The sequence below is a fragment of the Colias philodice genome, chromosome 19 (assembly GCF_061535455.1).
Source record: "Colias philodice isolate Cphi_HAF_F1 chromosome 19, ilColPhil1 Martin Lab GWU primary, whole genome shotgun sequence".
NCBI lineage: Eukaryota > Metazoa > Arthropoda > Insecta > Lepidoptera > Pieridae > Colias > Colias philodice.
In genome coordinates, this window is record NC_143104.1 from 1,328,198 (window position 1) to 1,342,061 (window position 13,864).

The following is a 13,864-nucleotide window of genomic DNA, read 5'->3' on the forward strand; positions in this document are numbered from 1 at the left end:
TACAAACATCCCTCGCGCAGCTGTCGCTCGCAGGGAAATGGTGCAAATATATATCGGCCCTCGCGGGGCTTTGATTACAACCGTCCCTCACGGAAAAGATGGTGCAAATATATATCAGCCCTCGCGGGGCTTTGATTACAACCGTCCCTCACGGAGAAATGGTGCAAATATATATTAGCCCTCGCGGGGCTTTGACTACAACAGTACCTCACGGAGACATGGTGCAAATATATATCAGCCCTCGCGGGGCTTTGATGGCGATTGGTGCAAATATACAAAGGATTGATCATTAAAATGATCATAGATATTTGCTTTCGTCAACGAGGACCCACGAAAGAAGTTTTGGATATGACCGTATCGGATCTTCACTCTTCTAAGGTAGGTAGAAAAAGGTTTTGAAATCTTCTTCACAGTGGGCAGTATAGTAATATGACCTAATAAATACAATAAAGGTTAGAGACGTCAAATAATGGGCGCATGAAATTGATACTTCGTATCCTAAAAGTTTACGCTTCATGAATCAGGAAACCACCATTGGTTTACCAATTATGGAAATTGGAATTGAACAAATCGTATTTACCAATGTAAAGCCTATTCACAACAAAGGAAGGCGAGTCGGATCAAATATCATCTCGCAGATGATTTGTGGCGGTGGTTTCGAGGATTGTCACCAAGCCTTGTGTCAACGGTATGTTTGGTATCGTCATTCAATGGCACTAGCCGACCAATTTTCATATAAAAACATCGGAAGAGATTTTTTAATCGCAAAGCGATTGAATGTAACAAATGACGATTGATTCAAAATCAAATTTCAAATTTCAAACGATTGATTACGTATATTTGACCTCTCAAAGGCCTATTTTAGTTGCCCGGTCTTGTAGGCAATTTATTTGACTCGTTTTTCAACCCATTTGACCTCATTATTGCACCCATGAGATTTTTCTTCAGGGCTCAAACAATAAATCGCTGAGGGATTAGGATAATCGTTTGTTAGACAAGTTTCTTGTCATCCCACCAGGATTATTATATTGTATAATAAAGTTATATACAACAGCTATTTACGTAAAACGTTTAAGTACTCAACGAATACTGAGAATACTGACTGTTGAGTTACATAGGATAGAGGATAAATAACGGAAAGTCAATCTATCCAAACAAAAGCCTCTTATTATTAGATATTACTTGGAACCCCTATCCTAACGAGAAAGCTCTGCCAAATGACTGTTCATTTCTTTGCTTTGAGGGGGGGGGGGGGGGGGCAATAAATGAAATGCAGTAGGTACAGACTATACGGCTTTTAAAATATAAGTCTGGTAAGCGAACTAAACTTTGCTAGTTTAGTTCTTGCTATATCGCTGTCCGTGGCTGCCTCGCGTGTTTACGGATGAATAAAGTAATGTCCTGTCTTCGCATCCACAGCTAACTGTCCTATACTGTCATAATCTTAACACAGATTCATTGGACATAGCTCCCCACGAGCTCTGTTCTTCATTTTTGCACTCGCACAACTGTGGACAACACGAGAGCAATGCCTGCATTGGTAGCAGTTACAATCAAGGGCTAGCAAGGTAGGCTAGCCATATTACGGATGTTGGAACAACCGACTATATTTAGGGCAATTTTCTTTGTCCAGTGTAACGTTTAGACTGTCGTAGCATTCCTATGGAACAGAGATGGGATCAGATCTGCATCCTTAATGAAGTTAATCGAAAGGAGATACTTTCAGACGACGATAGTATTCAAAATCCACCATATTCCTGAGCATAATAATGCATAGTTAAGCTTATAATCTCTCTTGCCATTATCCTGCAGCAGAATTCTTTGGCGATAATTTGTTCTCGTAATGCTGGGGCCACACTAACGTCTAACGTCTAATGCCCTTTATCGCGATAATTATTCCGATAATTTTTAAGGCGTTAAGTGGGTGGCTACACTTGAACGGTCAACGTGAATGCCGATTGTTGGCGATAAAAACGGCGTTAATTTTACTAAAATTCTAGCAAGATGGACGTAGTGTGACCGCTTCATTGCGTTAATTCTCGCGATAAAGCTATCGCCTCGCCAAACGGCAATGTTAATGCCGTTGTTAAATAATACTGGCTACACCTAAAGTTAACGTCCATTATCGCGTTAATTAATGGCATTTCCCGTTAGTGTGGCCCCAGCATTAGAACGAGCGAGGTTGTTACGATAATATGAGAAATCCTGTCAGTTAGAGACCTGAACGACGCCATAGAGTACCGCTATTTCAGTAGTAGTAGCACCTAGAAGGGTGAAGGTATTCTGGAAAGCGGAACTGAAGGCCCGGTCAGCAGCATCAGCCACCTAATAGACAGTGTTCAGTGCTGCACCACTATAATCTGCAAAATGACTCTGACGGTATGAAAATGTGGAGTACATTTTCAAAATATCAAATGATATAGTTGGAATAAAAATCCTATTTGCCTCCGTCTACCCAAAAGACGTACGGAGTAGCTAGTAGTAGTTGGTTGAATTATAATAAGTATAGTTAAAATCCTTTATTACTGACTGGATAAATTTGGCTCTTTTCCTATCTGACGTTCATATAGCTGTTGACTGCCTAGTGTTATGCACAAACACTATTATAAATAAGTCACGTTATGTAGTCCCGAGACTTTCGGTATATAAGTTCTGATGTAAATCATAATTATATCTTAAAACTGAATTGATTAAAAGTAACGTACTTAGCTGTAGTAATTGCAGTTTTGGGACACAGATAAGCTCTTTATCATTTTAGTCTCTTGAGTTCAGTATATTTGTTTCCAGTACAGAGTTTATGACCTATCAGTTTTAAATAAATAATTCATGCATTGTACTGAAAGTACCAGCCATGTTTAGATTATGATTGCGACGTTGGCTCTAAACATTAAAAGATACCGCACGGTTTAGTTGGATGTTAAAAATCTGTATTATAATTTAAACCATTTACCTGTTTTGTTATTTTATTGCCTTATTCAAGGGGTGACCTTTTAAATTTACTTCTGACCCCAAAAGTAAGGACCAAGGTCTCTTCTTGTCCGCTTGTAGCAGGTTGGGTTAAAACTGTGAGTTGAGACATTTGGTAATTCTATGTTAAGATGATTCAATGATGCTTCTGCAGAGTTCTAATTGAATAAATAAAGGTTTGAGTTTGAGGTATTTTTGCCTCGTCGGGATCAGCTGTTGCTTCATTTTGTAAGTAACATCTAAATGCGTAATTGAAAGTCGTTACTGGCGCTTTCGCAGATTTACGCTAAAGATAGTGGAAATTGTAGTAACTTTAACTTTTCAAGCCCAAAAGGTTAACTAAGGTACGCTTGAACCAATCTCATAAGTTCTAATACTTTTAATCATTATGATTAACTTTTTGGTTCTTATTTGATTAACTTTTCATCTGGGATTGTTAATATATTATATAATATAAAAATTTGTGTGATTTATTAGTAGTATACTATCTGCACACCTTACCCTTTCAAATAAAGAAATAAGTAATTACTTATGTATTCAAATTCACATTGGCGTCACATTGTACACCAGGTGGGTAACAAGCAGGTCTCAATGAAGTAAGCTTCAAATTACGGTCAAGTGTTTAATAGCTGTGTTTTACCTGAAAATAAAACACATATTAAATACTTACCTATATTTGAAGCTTACACTTAACGTCCACCTGTTGTGGATTTCGACTCAATGAAAAAACATCCAGCGCCCGCACATTATCGTGCGCCCCGCCACCTGGTGGAGAGGTGTGCGAGAGAGATAGCATATATACAACGGAAAGAGAGGGCAAAATAGGCGGAAAAAGCTAGGTGCCTTCTCAATGAAGTAAGCTTCAAATATAGGTAAGTATTTAATATGTGTTTTATTTTCAGGTAAAACACAGCTATTGTAAAATCGAAAGAGTAGAAGTAATTTGGTTGTTGAAGTGAACTAATAGATATGCTATTTAATAATTTGCAGGTTTTGATTTGATTTGTCTTTACTAAAATGATATTTTTCGTTATTTTTGAACAAATTTATAAATAATAAGACTTATAATTAATTGATGGTATTTAATTAATAGCCCTACAAGCTGATTGTTGACGCAAAAGTGGTTTTAAAGAAGCCTCGTTGACTGTTTAACGTGAAATTGAACTTTCACCTTATAATGACATTTATATACGAATAAAAGTTATAAAAGTCTATTTATAAAAGATATATTGCGCATCATAATTTATTTTGAACTAGCTTTCCGCCCGCGGCTTCGCCCGCTTTGTCTAAATCATAATAAATCATACCTTCCTCTTGAATCACTCTATCTATTAAAAAAAACCGCATCAAAATCCGTTGCGTAGTTTTAAAGATTTATCATTTAAGCATACATAGGGACATAGGGACAGAGAAAGCGACTTAAACTTAAAGCTTAAAGCGAAACCTCACGCTCCCCACTCCGACGGGCACAGAGGTGTGGCTTGAAGGCATGCTATGCAATAGCTTTACCGCGGCAGTCCTCGAGTGCCACACGTCTTTTGGGTTTTCTATCCATATCTCACCAGTCAGCTCCTTACTGCTGGCCTGTATCTCGCAGAAGATGCGCACATAGCACGCGGTGATCACGAGCAGCGGCACGAAGTACATTGCGCACGCGCAGAACACGTTGTACGCGATTTCAAGTCGTGCGCTTGCGAACGCGTCGAACGAGACGCATTGTTCGAAACCGGCGACGTAAGGGTGTCGTTTTACACGGAATACTAGGCTCTGTAACAATATTATAATGGTTTAGATTTAAAAATAATATTACAATATTTACGATTAGTAAGAACAATCAACTTTCTCTCGACAATTATACAGAGCATCTGTAAAACCAAGTATTAAGATGTCAACTAAAACACAATCTATAATACGCTAGTTCGCTCTACCGTTAATGGAAAGATGGACAAAAACTTTTAATGCAAAACAACGAAGGAATAGAAGCAACAAAAATGTATCTGCATTTTGGTATATAGTAACATCTTAAAAGAAATAACTAACTAACATAAGAATTTATAAATTATATTTACAGATTAATACATCCTCTTACAAATAATATTCCAAAGCAAAGCAATTTTATCATCAATTTTGATTGATTTGCTTTGGCAAAGGAATCATGAATAAAATATGAATTTATTCAGTTATATATATACAACACGTAGGCGTTCACTGATCACTGGCAGGTGTATATCCAGTCGATTGACATCGACAACAAAGTTTTATGCTCGAAATCAGGAACTAGAGGAAACCTTATCCAGAAAAATATTAAAAAGTGGTAAAGTTTGAAGGTATGTTTGTGTGTAGGGTCAGTCTTCGGAAGTCATCCGATCATGAAAATTATGTTACTAAAGGAGAGCTTTACTATATTTTCTTAATAATTACTATTCGAGACGAAAGGACATACATATTTTATTATGATTGAGCCAAACTGCATGCTTTTCAAGTCCTTTTCTCACATTAACTTAGAAAAATTGTACATGTATGACCTGAAAGAATAATAACTTCACAACATTTTTTTATTTGCTCTTCATTTACACAGTTAAGAACAAAAAAAGCAATAATTGGCGGCCTAAGCCATTTCTTCCCGGCAACCGTCTGGTAAAGGATAAAAATTACAGCATTATTTCATGGGCTAGTAAATTATATATTTTATATAACGTATTTACAATTACCTGTGGTAAGCTGCATGCAAGAGCCACTGCCCAGGCGCAGTAAAGCATTTGCTTGCTTCGTCTGCGCGCTTCTGACAGTCGTAGAGGATACACCACCGCGAAATATCTAGAACAAAGAATAAAAAAAAAGACGTGTGGCACTCGGGGACTGCCGCGGTAAAGCTATTGCATGCTATGCCTTCAAGCCACACCTCCGTGCCCGTCGGAGTGGGGAGCGTGAGGTTTTTTCGTTACGGAATTTCTCGACTCGGTCCCCGCGCTCAAGGCCCGCGATAGAAGCTATGCAATAGCTTAAAAAATCTGTACATGATGAAGTTAAAGAGTTTGTTTGATTTAACGGATTAATCTCGGTAAACACGGGCCTGATTTTAAAAAAAATCTTTCAGTGTTAGTTAGCCCATAAAGTAAACCGTCGGCTTATAAGCTAAAATATAATACCTACTCGTTATGACTCAAAAGGTGCTCTTTAAATTGGTGTAATATTAATCTGTGAAAAATAAAAATAGAACACTACCTCTCCGAGGTGTGCAATTATGCTGTCTGTCTGTTACGCTTTCCCGCTTAAACCTCTCTACCGATTTTGATGATATTTGGCACAGACAATCTTTAGACCCTGAGAAAGAACATAGGGAACTTTTATCAACACACCACGCGGGCGAAGCCGTGGGCGGAATCTAGTATTATCTATAAAGCTTCAACTCATGTTTAAATAGAGTTTCGATATCATATTATGAAGACGGCCTGGCTTCATATTATCGATAACTAGCTTTCCGCCTGCGGCTTGGCTCGTGTACACTAATCACTTCATATTATCGTGTCAAACCTGTCAATATTGGTTTATAATAAATTATATAAATAGCAGTTATAACTAAACTTGTTTGATAAAATATATATAGGTAAGTGTACGAATTTAATCTTATTTAGGTAACTACTGGGTAATTTAAATAAACTAGAATGTTTCTCAATTATAAAAATACCAAGAAAATATTATACCATCTGTAGGAAAAAATCTGGAATCATTTGCATCTCAAATTCGCATAATTATGTATTTAAATGTTTTTTTTTTCATCATCCAACGCTTTAACTCAACAAGGCGTAGGCACTTATTTTGTGCTCACAATAAAAAAAAATTATTCATAATATTATGTTAAAATTTTTATAAAGAGATAGACATCACAAACATCAGGAACTACTGGTCTGATTTGAAGAATTCTTTCGGTGTTTGATAGCCCATTCGGAGGAAGGCTATAGGCTATATAATATAATCACGCTAAGACCAATAGGAGCGGAGCCACGCGGGTGAAACCGCGGAGCGCAGCTAGTATTTAAATATACATATAAACCATTTTCATGTTAAATTCATACTTGAAGTTTGTCTTTTGGATCTTTGTTCTCATGTACAGATTAATAATTTGTATCTTGATATTATACATTTCAAGATAACGAAGACATGAATATAACATTTATTGGCTCTGTTTCAGTGCTTCAAAGAACGTCGAACTTAAATTAGCAAAGTTATAAATGAAATATATAAATATGTAAGGAATTTATTGTGTTAACTACCTACTTATCATTATCATCATGTTACAAGCTCATTTGTACATACCTATATATTATTATTGTATTATATATCATTATAAGGGCCCTGGCAGCTAAGTCTTTGAAAAGTAAGGTTCTAAGAACTTGAAATAAAACTTTCATATATTATTCTCTGTCTATAAGCCCTTTTACGAACTTACACTTGACTTAACTTTATATGAAACTAGCGGTCCGCCCCGGCTTCGCCCGTGGTACATATTAACGTTTACTCTACATAAGAACCATCCTCGTACTTCAAGGAATATAATAAAAAAAGAATTATCGAAATCGGTTCAGCCGTTCTCAAGTTATGCGCTTACCAACACATTTTGGGATTAATTTTTATATTATAGATTCAAGACTAAATGATAACCAACATTTTGCAAAATAAAATGAAGATTTATTCATAATCAAAATGACGGTAGCCGAAATGTTATTCTTCAAATAAAAGTTAGTGGGATGGGAAGCTTTTTAAATTAACTTACGAACTTTGACTTTCCCGTTGATTAACATTTTTTCTTTCCTCTCGTAATGCTATTTTTCTTACAAACAATCAATTTAAAATAATTATATATAGGTATATAGAATAAGGACTCATGCTTTAAAAAAAAGAGCGAGTGCGCCGAGCACACGTGTCAGAAGTGAAACTTCTTTGGCAAGATTCAATGATGCCAAAATCGTCGCAATACTCCATGACGTGACGATATTGCCACGGTAGAAAATAAACTTAAAGTTGGTAGGAAATGAAATAATTTATCATCTATACAGGGTGTCCCACTATTGGTATCTATACTAAACGCAAAGGGACTTGTAGTTTTGCATACACTGATCACGTAAAAAATTCTTAAATAACAAAATTATTACGTCAATAATTTTTGCTGAATTTTTCCTGAAAATCCATGTTTTCTTCTCTAGCTTCGCGCAGCCGGACACCCTGTATAAGATGTTTTGTTGCGCAATACTCGATACCTATCGACCAATTTGGGAAGGAAAAGACTTAAAAATTATTACTTTATGGAAAAGAGGACAACGTCTGTTGTAGCAGCTAGTTTATCATAAGTACGAAAATACTAACCTGTCCAAAGAAATACAAACAAGCACGTTTGACGAAAGATAGAGGCCGAAAGCTCTCATCACAAGAAGCACTTTGCACATCATGTTCCCCGCCAACCACGCATTTGTGTACTTCCATCCAATCTGAAACAAACAAAAATAATATTTAAATTGGTATCATAATATAACATATAAAACAATGTACTACTGAACCAACTTAAACTCTATGGTAGATGGTAAAAATATATAATGACGATTGAAAAGTGCTTCTAGAAGAAGTCTAATTGAATAAAATAAAATAAATTTTTGTAAACTAAAAGTAAACTAAAACCGTTAAGTTTTGTATAAAAAATAAATCGAACTCTCGTTTGATTTACGCGAGTATAATTACATAATACATTTTGAAATTATGGACTTTTACTATTGGTAGGATTATAGGATATTATAAGCCCGACGCGACGTTTTGCATACTTTGTAGCGAGAGTGACCACGCTAAATCCATACTAATATTATAAATGCGAAAGTAACTCTGTCTGTCTGTCTGTTACTCAATCACGCCTAAACTACTGAACAAATTTGCATGAAATTTGGTGTGGAGATATTTTGATACCTGAGAAAGGACATAGGCTACTTTTGATTGCGAAATATGTACCACGGGCGAAGCCGGGGCGGACCGCTAGTATAAAACTATAAATCTAGAATGGAATGAAAGTTTTCGCATCTATTTGTCTTATAAGCTAATTAATTGTAATAATAAGATTACAAGTAATAGCAATTTGCATTTAGTATTGATACAAAAGGTAGAATAAAATAAACGAAAGCAGCTCCACGAATTTATTTGGCAGTTTTGAGACATTCATCATTTAACTGGATACATTAAAATGGTCCTATAACCTTTTATTTCTAAGGCAAATTTCTAAGAAGAAATAGCAAGATAAAAATAAGTAGGTACATTTTATGTTATAATATGTAAATGTTAAAGATATCTACATTCATCAGAGATAAATAAGAGAAGTTTTGAAATATTTCAGTTATAATATACGGTATTCATTGGATTAATTTAGTTTTAATTATGAATACATTACAGTTATGATCCATCATCCATGGTAGAAGGGATTATTAGATGGTACAAAATGTAGGATTTCAATTTATCAATGTGATATTTATTTAGAACCCTCTTTAAACTAAGGGCTGATTTTTCAATCCTTGGTTAAAATTTATCCGTCCAATAAAGTATTACACGATAATATTAAAATGTCACGTAAACTGTCAAATACGGGCAATTAGAATACGTTTTTAACATGGTAGTTTTATACATTATTCGACGAATAAGTTTTATCCAAGCATTGAAAAATCGGCCCTAAGTAGGAAGACATAAAAAGTCAAGAATTAAAAAAGAAATAAGAATAGAAGTGTTACAAAGAAATTAAAGCATTTTATTTACAACTTCATTCACAATACTTTTAGACTAGGTAGGTTTTATGTCTTTGTTTATATAATTCATATAATTAAGTTAAATCGTTACAATTACATAACTAATAAGTACATAAAAAAACAATAATTAATAGTTTTAAACCATTCTACGATCCGAGACACTAACACCACAAAATTCTTAACAGTACTAACTATTACTATTATGTATATATCCATACTAATATTATAAATGCGAAAGTAACTCCGTCTATCTGTCTGTTACACAATCACGCCTAAACTACTGAACCAATTTGCATGAAATTTGGTTTGGAGATATTTTGATACCCGAGAAAGGACATAGGCTACCTTTTATTGCGAAATATGTACCACGGGCGAAGCCGGGGCGGACCTCTAGTATTATATAAAAGTACCTGAATAATATAAAAATAGGACTAAATTGAAATTTGAACCCACTAAACTACATTATCATGAAAAAGTTTAATCTTGCCACGTTTCTATGTTACACACCGGACTATTCAAACGTTGTATGAACGAAAATCGAAAATCCGGCGCAATACAATTTATTCAAAAGCCAAGGTTGGAACGAAAAGGCTACTGGTAAAATGATTATTTTCTTTAGATAAGGAAAACGTTATATTAAAAGACTAGCTTTCCGCCCGCGGCTTCACCCGCGTTTTTAAAGAAAAACCCGCATAGTTCCTGTTCCCGTGGGATTTCCGGGATAAAACCTATCCTATATGTTAATACAAGTTACCCTCTATATGTGTGCTAAATTTCATTGTAATCGATTCAGTAGTATTTGCGTTAAAGAGTAACAAACACACACACACACATCCTCACAAACTTTCGCATTTATAATATTAGTAGGAAGGATTAAAGTAAGTAATAAGAATTAATATCTGATTCAAATTGGGCCCCATTATGAGTGTATTTCATGGTTTTAAATACGTGAAAATTTAAGCAATATCAGAGAACAATTCTACCTCATGTTTTATTGAAAAGAAACTGACAGCTTTCATCCAAATTATTACTTTTTTTATTAGCCTGTAGACTTACGCTTATTTTCAAAATTTTATTGTATAACCTAGTTTCCATGGTTTTTCTAAACCTCCAAAAAAAGAAAAAAAAAATCTACCCCCCACCCTTATGGAGAAAAGCGATGTCCGCCACACCGGACATTATCGAATCTTAGTAAAAATGACTTGTCCGTCCTAGCGGACTTAATCGAATACGTGAAAGAAGTTGCATAGTATAAAGTAAAAGAATATAAAAGAGCGAGCGCCCACGAGCAACTTAGTTGCCCGGCAACTATTTTGTCTCTGTCGCTGTCTCCTCGCAAAGTTTTGAACGATGCGCACACGAAAGCGACAGCAACGCAACTTTTTCTTTAAAATTTTCTGCATTTATCAACATGGATTTCGAAGAGACGGTTGTGGTCTGTGCTCTTGTCACGCATAGTTCCCATTCCCGTGGGATTTCCGGGATAAAACCTGAGATCCTATGTGTTAATCCAAGTTACCCTCTATATGTGTGCTAAATTTCATTGTAATCGGTTCAGTAGTTTATGCGTGAAAACTGAAAACCATACATACATTTCCTCTTTATATAATATTAGTATAGATATGTAATCGTAATTGAAAAAAGTTAAGTAAAACGAAATAACATATTTTTCTATGGCGTCGTTACTAGATTACGTTGCTGAATTTTGTTGAACTATGATGCCTATTAAAATGGCTCTACTATAGACAGAAAAACTACTAATAATAAAAATAACTTCATTAAAAATAATATTATTTAGATGTGCTATTTATTAAATAGGTTTGAAGTTGGTGCCAAGCACCAAGCGCTTAGTATTAAGCCCGTGCACCGACATCAAACCTTATTAGTATTAAATAACACATCTAAATAATATGTAGTAATGAATAATATCAAACCTTTTTTATTTTTTACTTTTCCGTTTTTGAAGTAGGTTGTTTTTAACGAAGTTATTTTTATTTAATACTTTTTAGTTTATTTTTCACTAATACTTTCACTAATCAAACGAGCCCAAACTCGATAAAGTTGAGTCAATATATTACTAAGTTCTTATGGCCACCTTCCGATTCCATCATCAAATCAGCGCTATGTCATAATAATGTTACATCGCTATCCAATTTACATACGTAATACGTATACAAAATTTCAGTTCAATCGGTTACCTGGAAATGAATCAAAGTTACTTGCTACATTTCAATTAAGTCATCGAGATCAGATAAAAATGCTCACAAAATAAAAACTACTGGGCTTATCCGAATAAATTTTATGGGACCAATCCCACACCATTCTGCATCAAACAAAAAAAGAGTCACGTAAATCGGTTCAGAAACCTCGGAGTAATCGGTGTACATACATAAAAAAAATATACCGGCCGAATTGATAACCTCCTCCTTTTTTTTGAAGTCGGTTAAAACTACTGTGTACGAGAATAAATACGTTGACATAAATACGTATTATCGCTACGCCGGTTACGCGGCAACTGGCCGGAGGCCGCCGACCGGCAACATTTTAGTCGCCGTGCGCGCACTTGCATTGAAACCAATAGATAGGGCGACAGTTGCGTCGCGGGCTTGTCTCCGAACCCGCGGACAAAAAAGTCTCCCGGGTGTTGCGTCGCTACGTGCGCGCACTTTCATACTAGCCCATGGGCGGAGAGACAAAATAGTTGCGGAGACAAAATAGTTGCGGAGACAAAGTTGCTCGTGGGCGCTCGCTCTAATAGTAAAAGAGCCTTTATTTTTTATAAAAGTACAAAGAAACTGTGAAAAAAAGTAATCTAAAGGTGAACGTACTACGGGAGGATCTTCAACTACTGCAGTATATTCTATCTGGGCTCTATACAAAAAGGTACTCTGTTTCCATTTGTAAGAGAGGGAAAGCTTTTGAATTTGCTTGGGTCTCTTTTTTGTCACAACTGATGGTTCTCTGAGTCTTCTTTTTCTATGCACATGTGTTGGCAACGACGGTAAAGACGATATAGAAGGTAAGTTTGCAAAATTGAGTTCCTGCGACTGGTTCGGGAAAACTTGCTCTATATTTGGACTCAAAGGCGTCGGGAAGTCGTATGTAAAGGTTAGGTAGATAAGAAGTATCTAACAAGTTGATAGGTACTGAGAATAGATGTAATGTTTTGGTAATACCGACAACTCAAATCTTTTACCTTTCATACCATATTTCGACAAGGTCCGCCGTGACGGACAAGCTGTAAGACACAATAAATACAGGTGTTTCGACGAAGTCCGGTGTGGCGGACAAGTGAAAAACTCGATAATTATTAAGAATAACGTAAGCAAAAGCTATGAAATCGTATTATTTGAACGTTAGTAGACTAAATTCACAAAAAACAAATAAAAAATCTACGCAACATAGGCAAAAAATAATATTTTTTAATAAATTACCTGAAAGACTTTCTTAGTGCGCAGTTTCGCCGACATTTTTTCGCCAACTGTCAAACTCTGGGTTATTACACGCAAAATTTATTTTTCTACTAAAATTTGATCGACCTCCCAATAGCTTAGTAGTTTTTTTGTTGCAAAAATAGAATTAGACGGGGCGGTGGATTTTTTTAAAGTACTTGTCCGGTGGTACGGACAAATTCGAAATAAGGGTTAAACTATATTTTCCGATAGAGACAAAATCTGCTTAAAAAACGAGCGGAGCCAGGTCGTGCGGCTAGTTACGGAACCGCAATCTAAACGTGTCACAGGGAAACCCAATGACAGATTCCAATAAGAATATATTTTCGCTACAATTCCGGGATACACTGATATATAAACTAACTATACTGCGTGAATGAAGCCGTCGAGAACCTTCAAACTCAAACATTTAAACTCAAACTCAAACATTTATTTATTCAATTAGACTTCTTATAGAAGCACTTTTGAAACGTCATTACATATTTTAAAATTTACCACCGATTCGTAAAGTACGAAGAAGAACCGGCAAGAAACTCCATAGTTGCTCTTTTAAATCATGTCAGTTTTACAATTTTACAAAATACATAATATGTAACATCATATATTATAATAACATGCCAAAGAACTGTCCTATGGTTTTTACGCGACAACCCTCCATGGGTTTTTATC

The 13,864-nt window shown here is 35.5% G+C and overlaps 1 protein-coding gene across 1 annotated transcript in view; it reads right to left on the bottom strand.

The window, feature by feature from the left end:
* Nucleotides 1–13,864, bottom strand: part of LOC149479730 (adipokinetic hormone/corazonin-related peptide receptor variant I-like) — an 82,555-nt gene that overhangs the window by 33,578 nt on the left and 35,113 nt on the right. The window contains exons 2-4 of the mRNA XM_089707516.1: nt 8,332–8,453; nt 5,679–5,784; nt 4,530–4,734 (exon numbers count right to left, since the gene is read on the bottom strand). Coding sequence (XP_089563642.1) covers nt 4,530–4,734; nt 5,679–5,784; nt 8,332–8,453 — 433 coding nt within the window. The remainder of the gene's footprint in view (nt 1–4,529; nt 4,735–5,678; nt 5,785–8,331; nt 8,454–13,864) is intronic.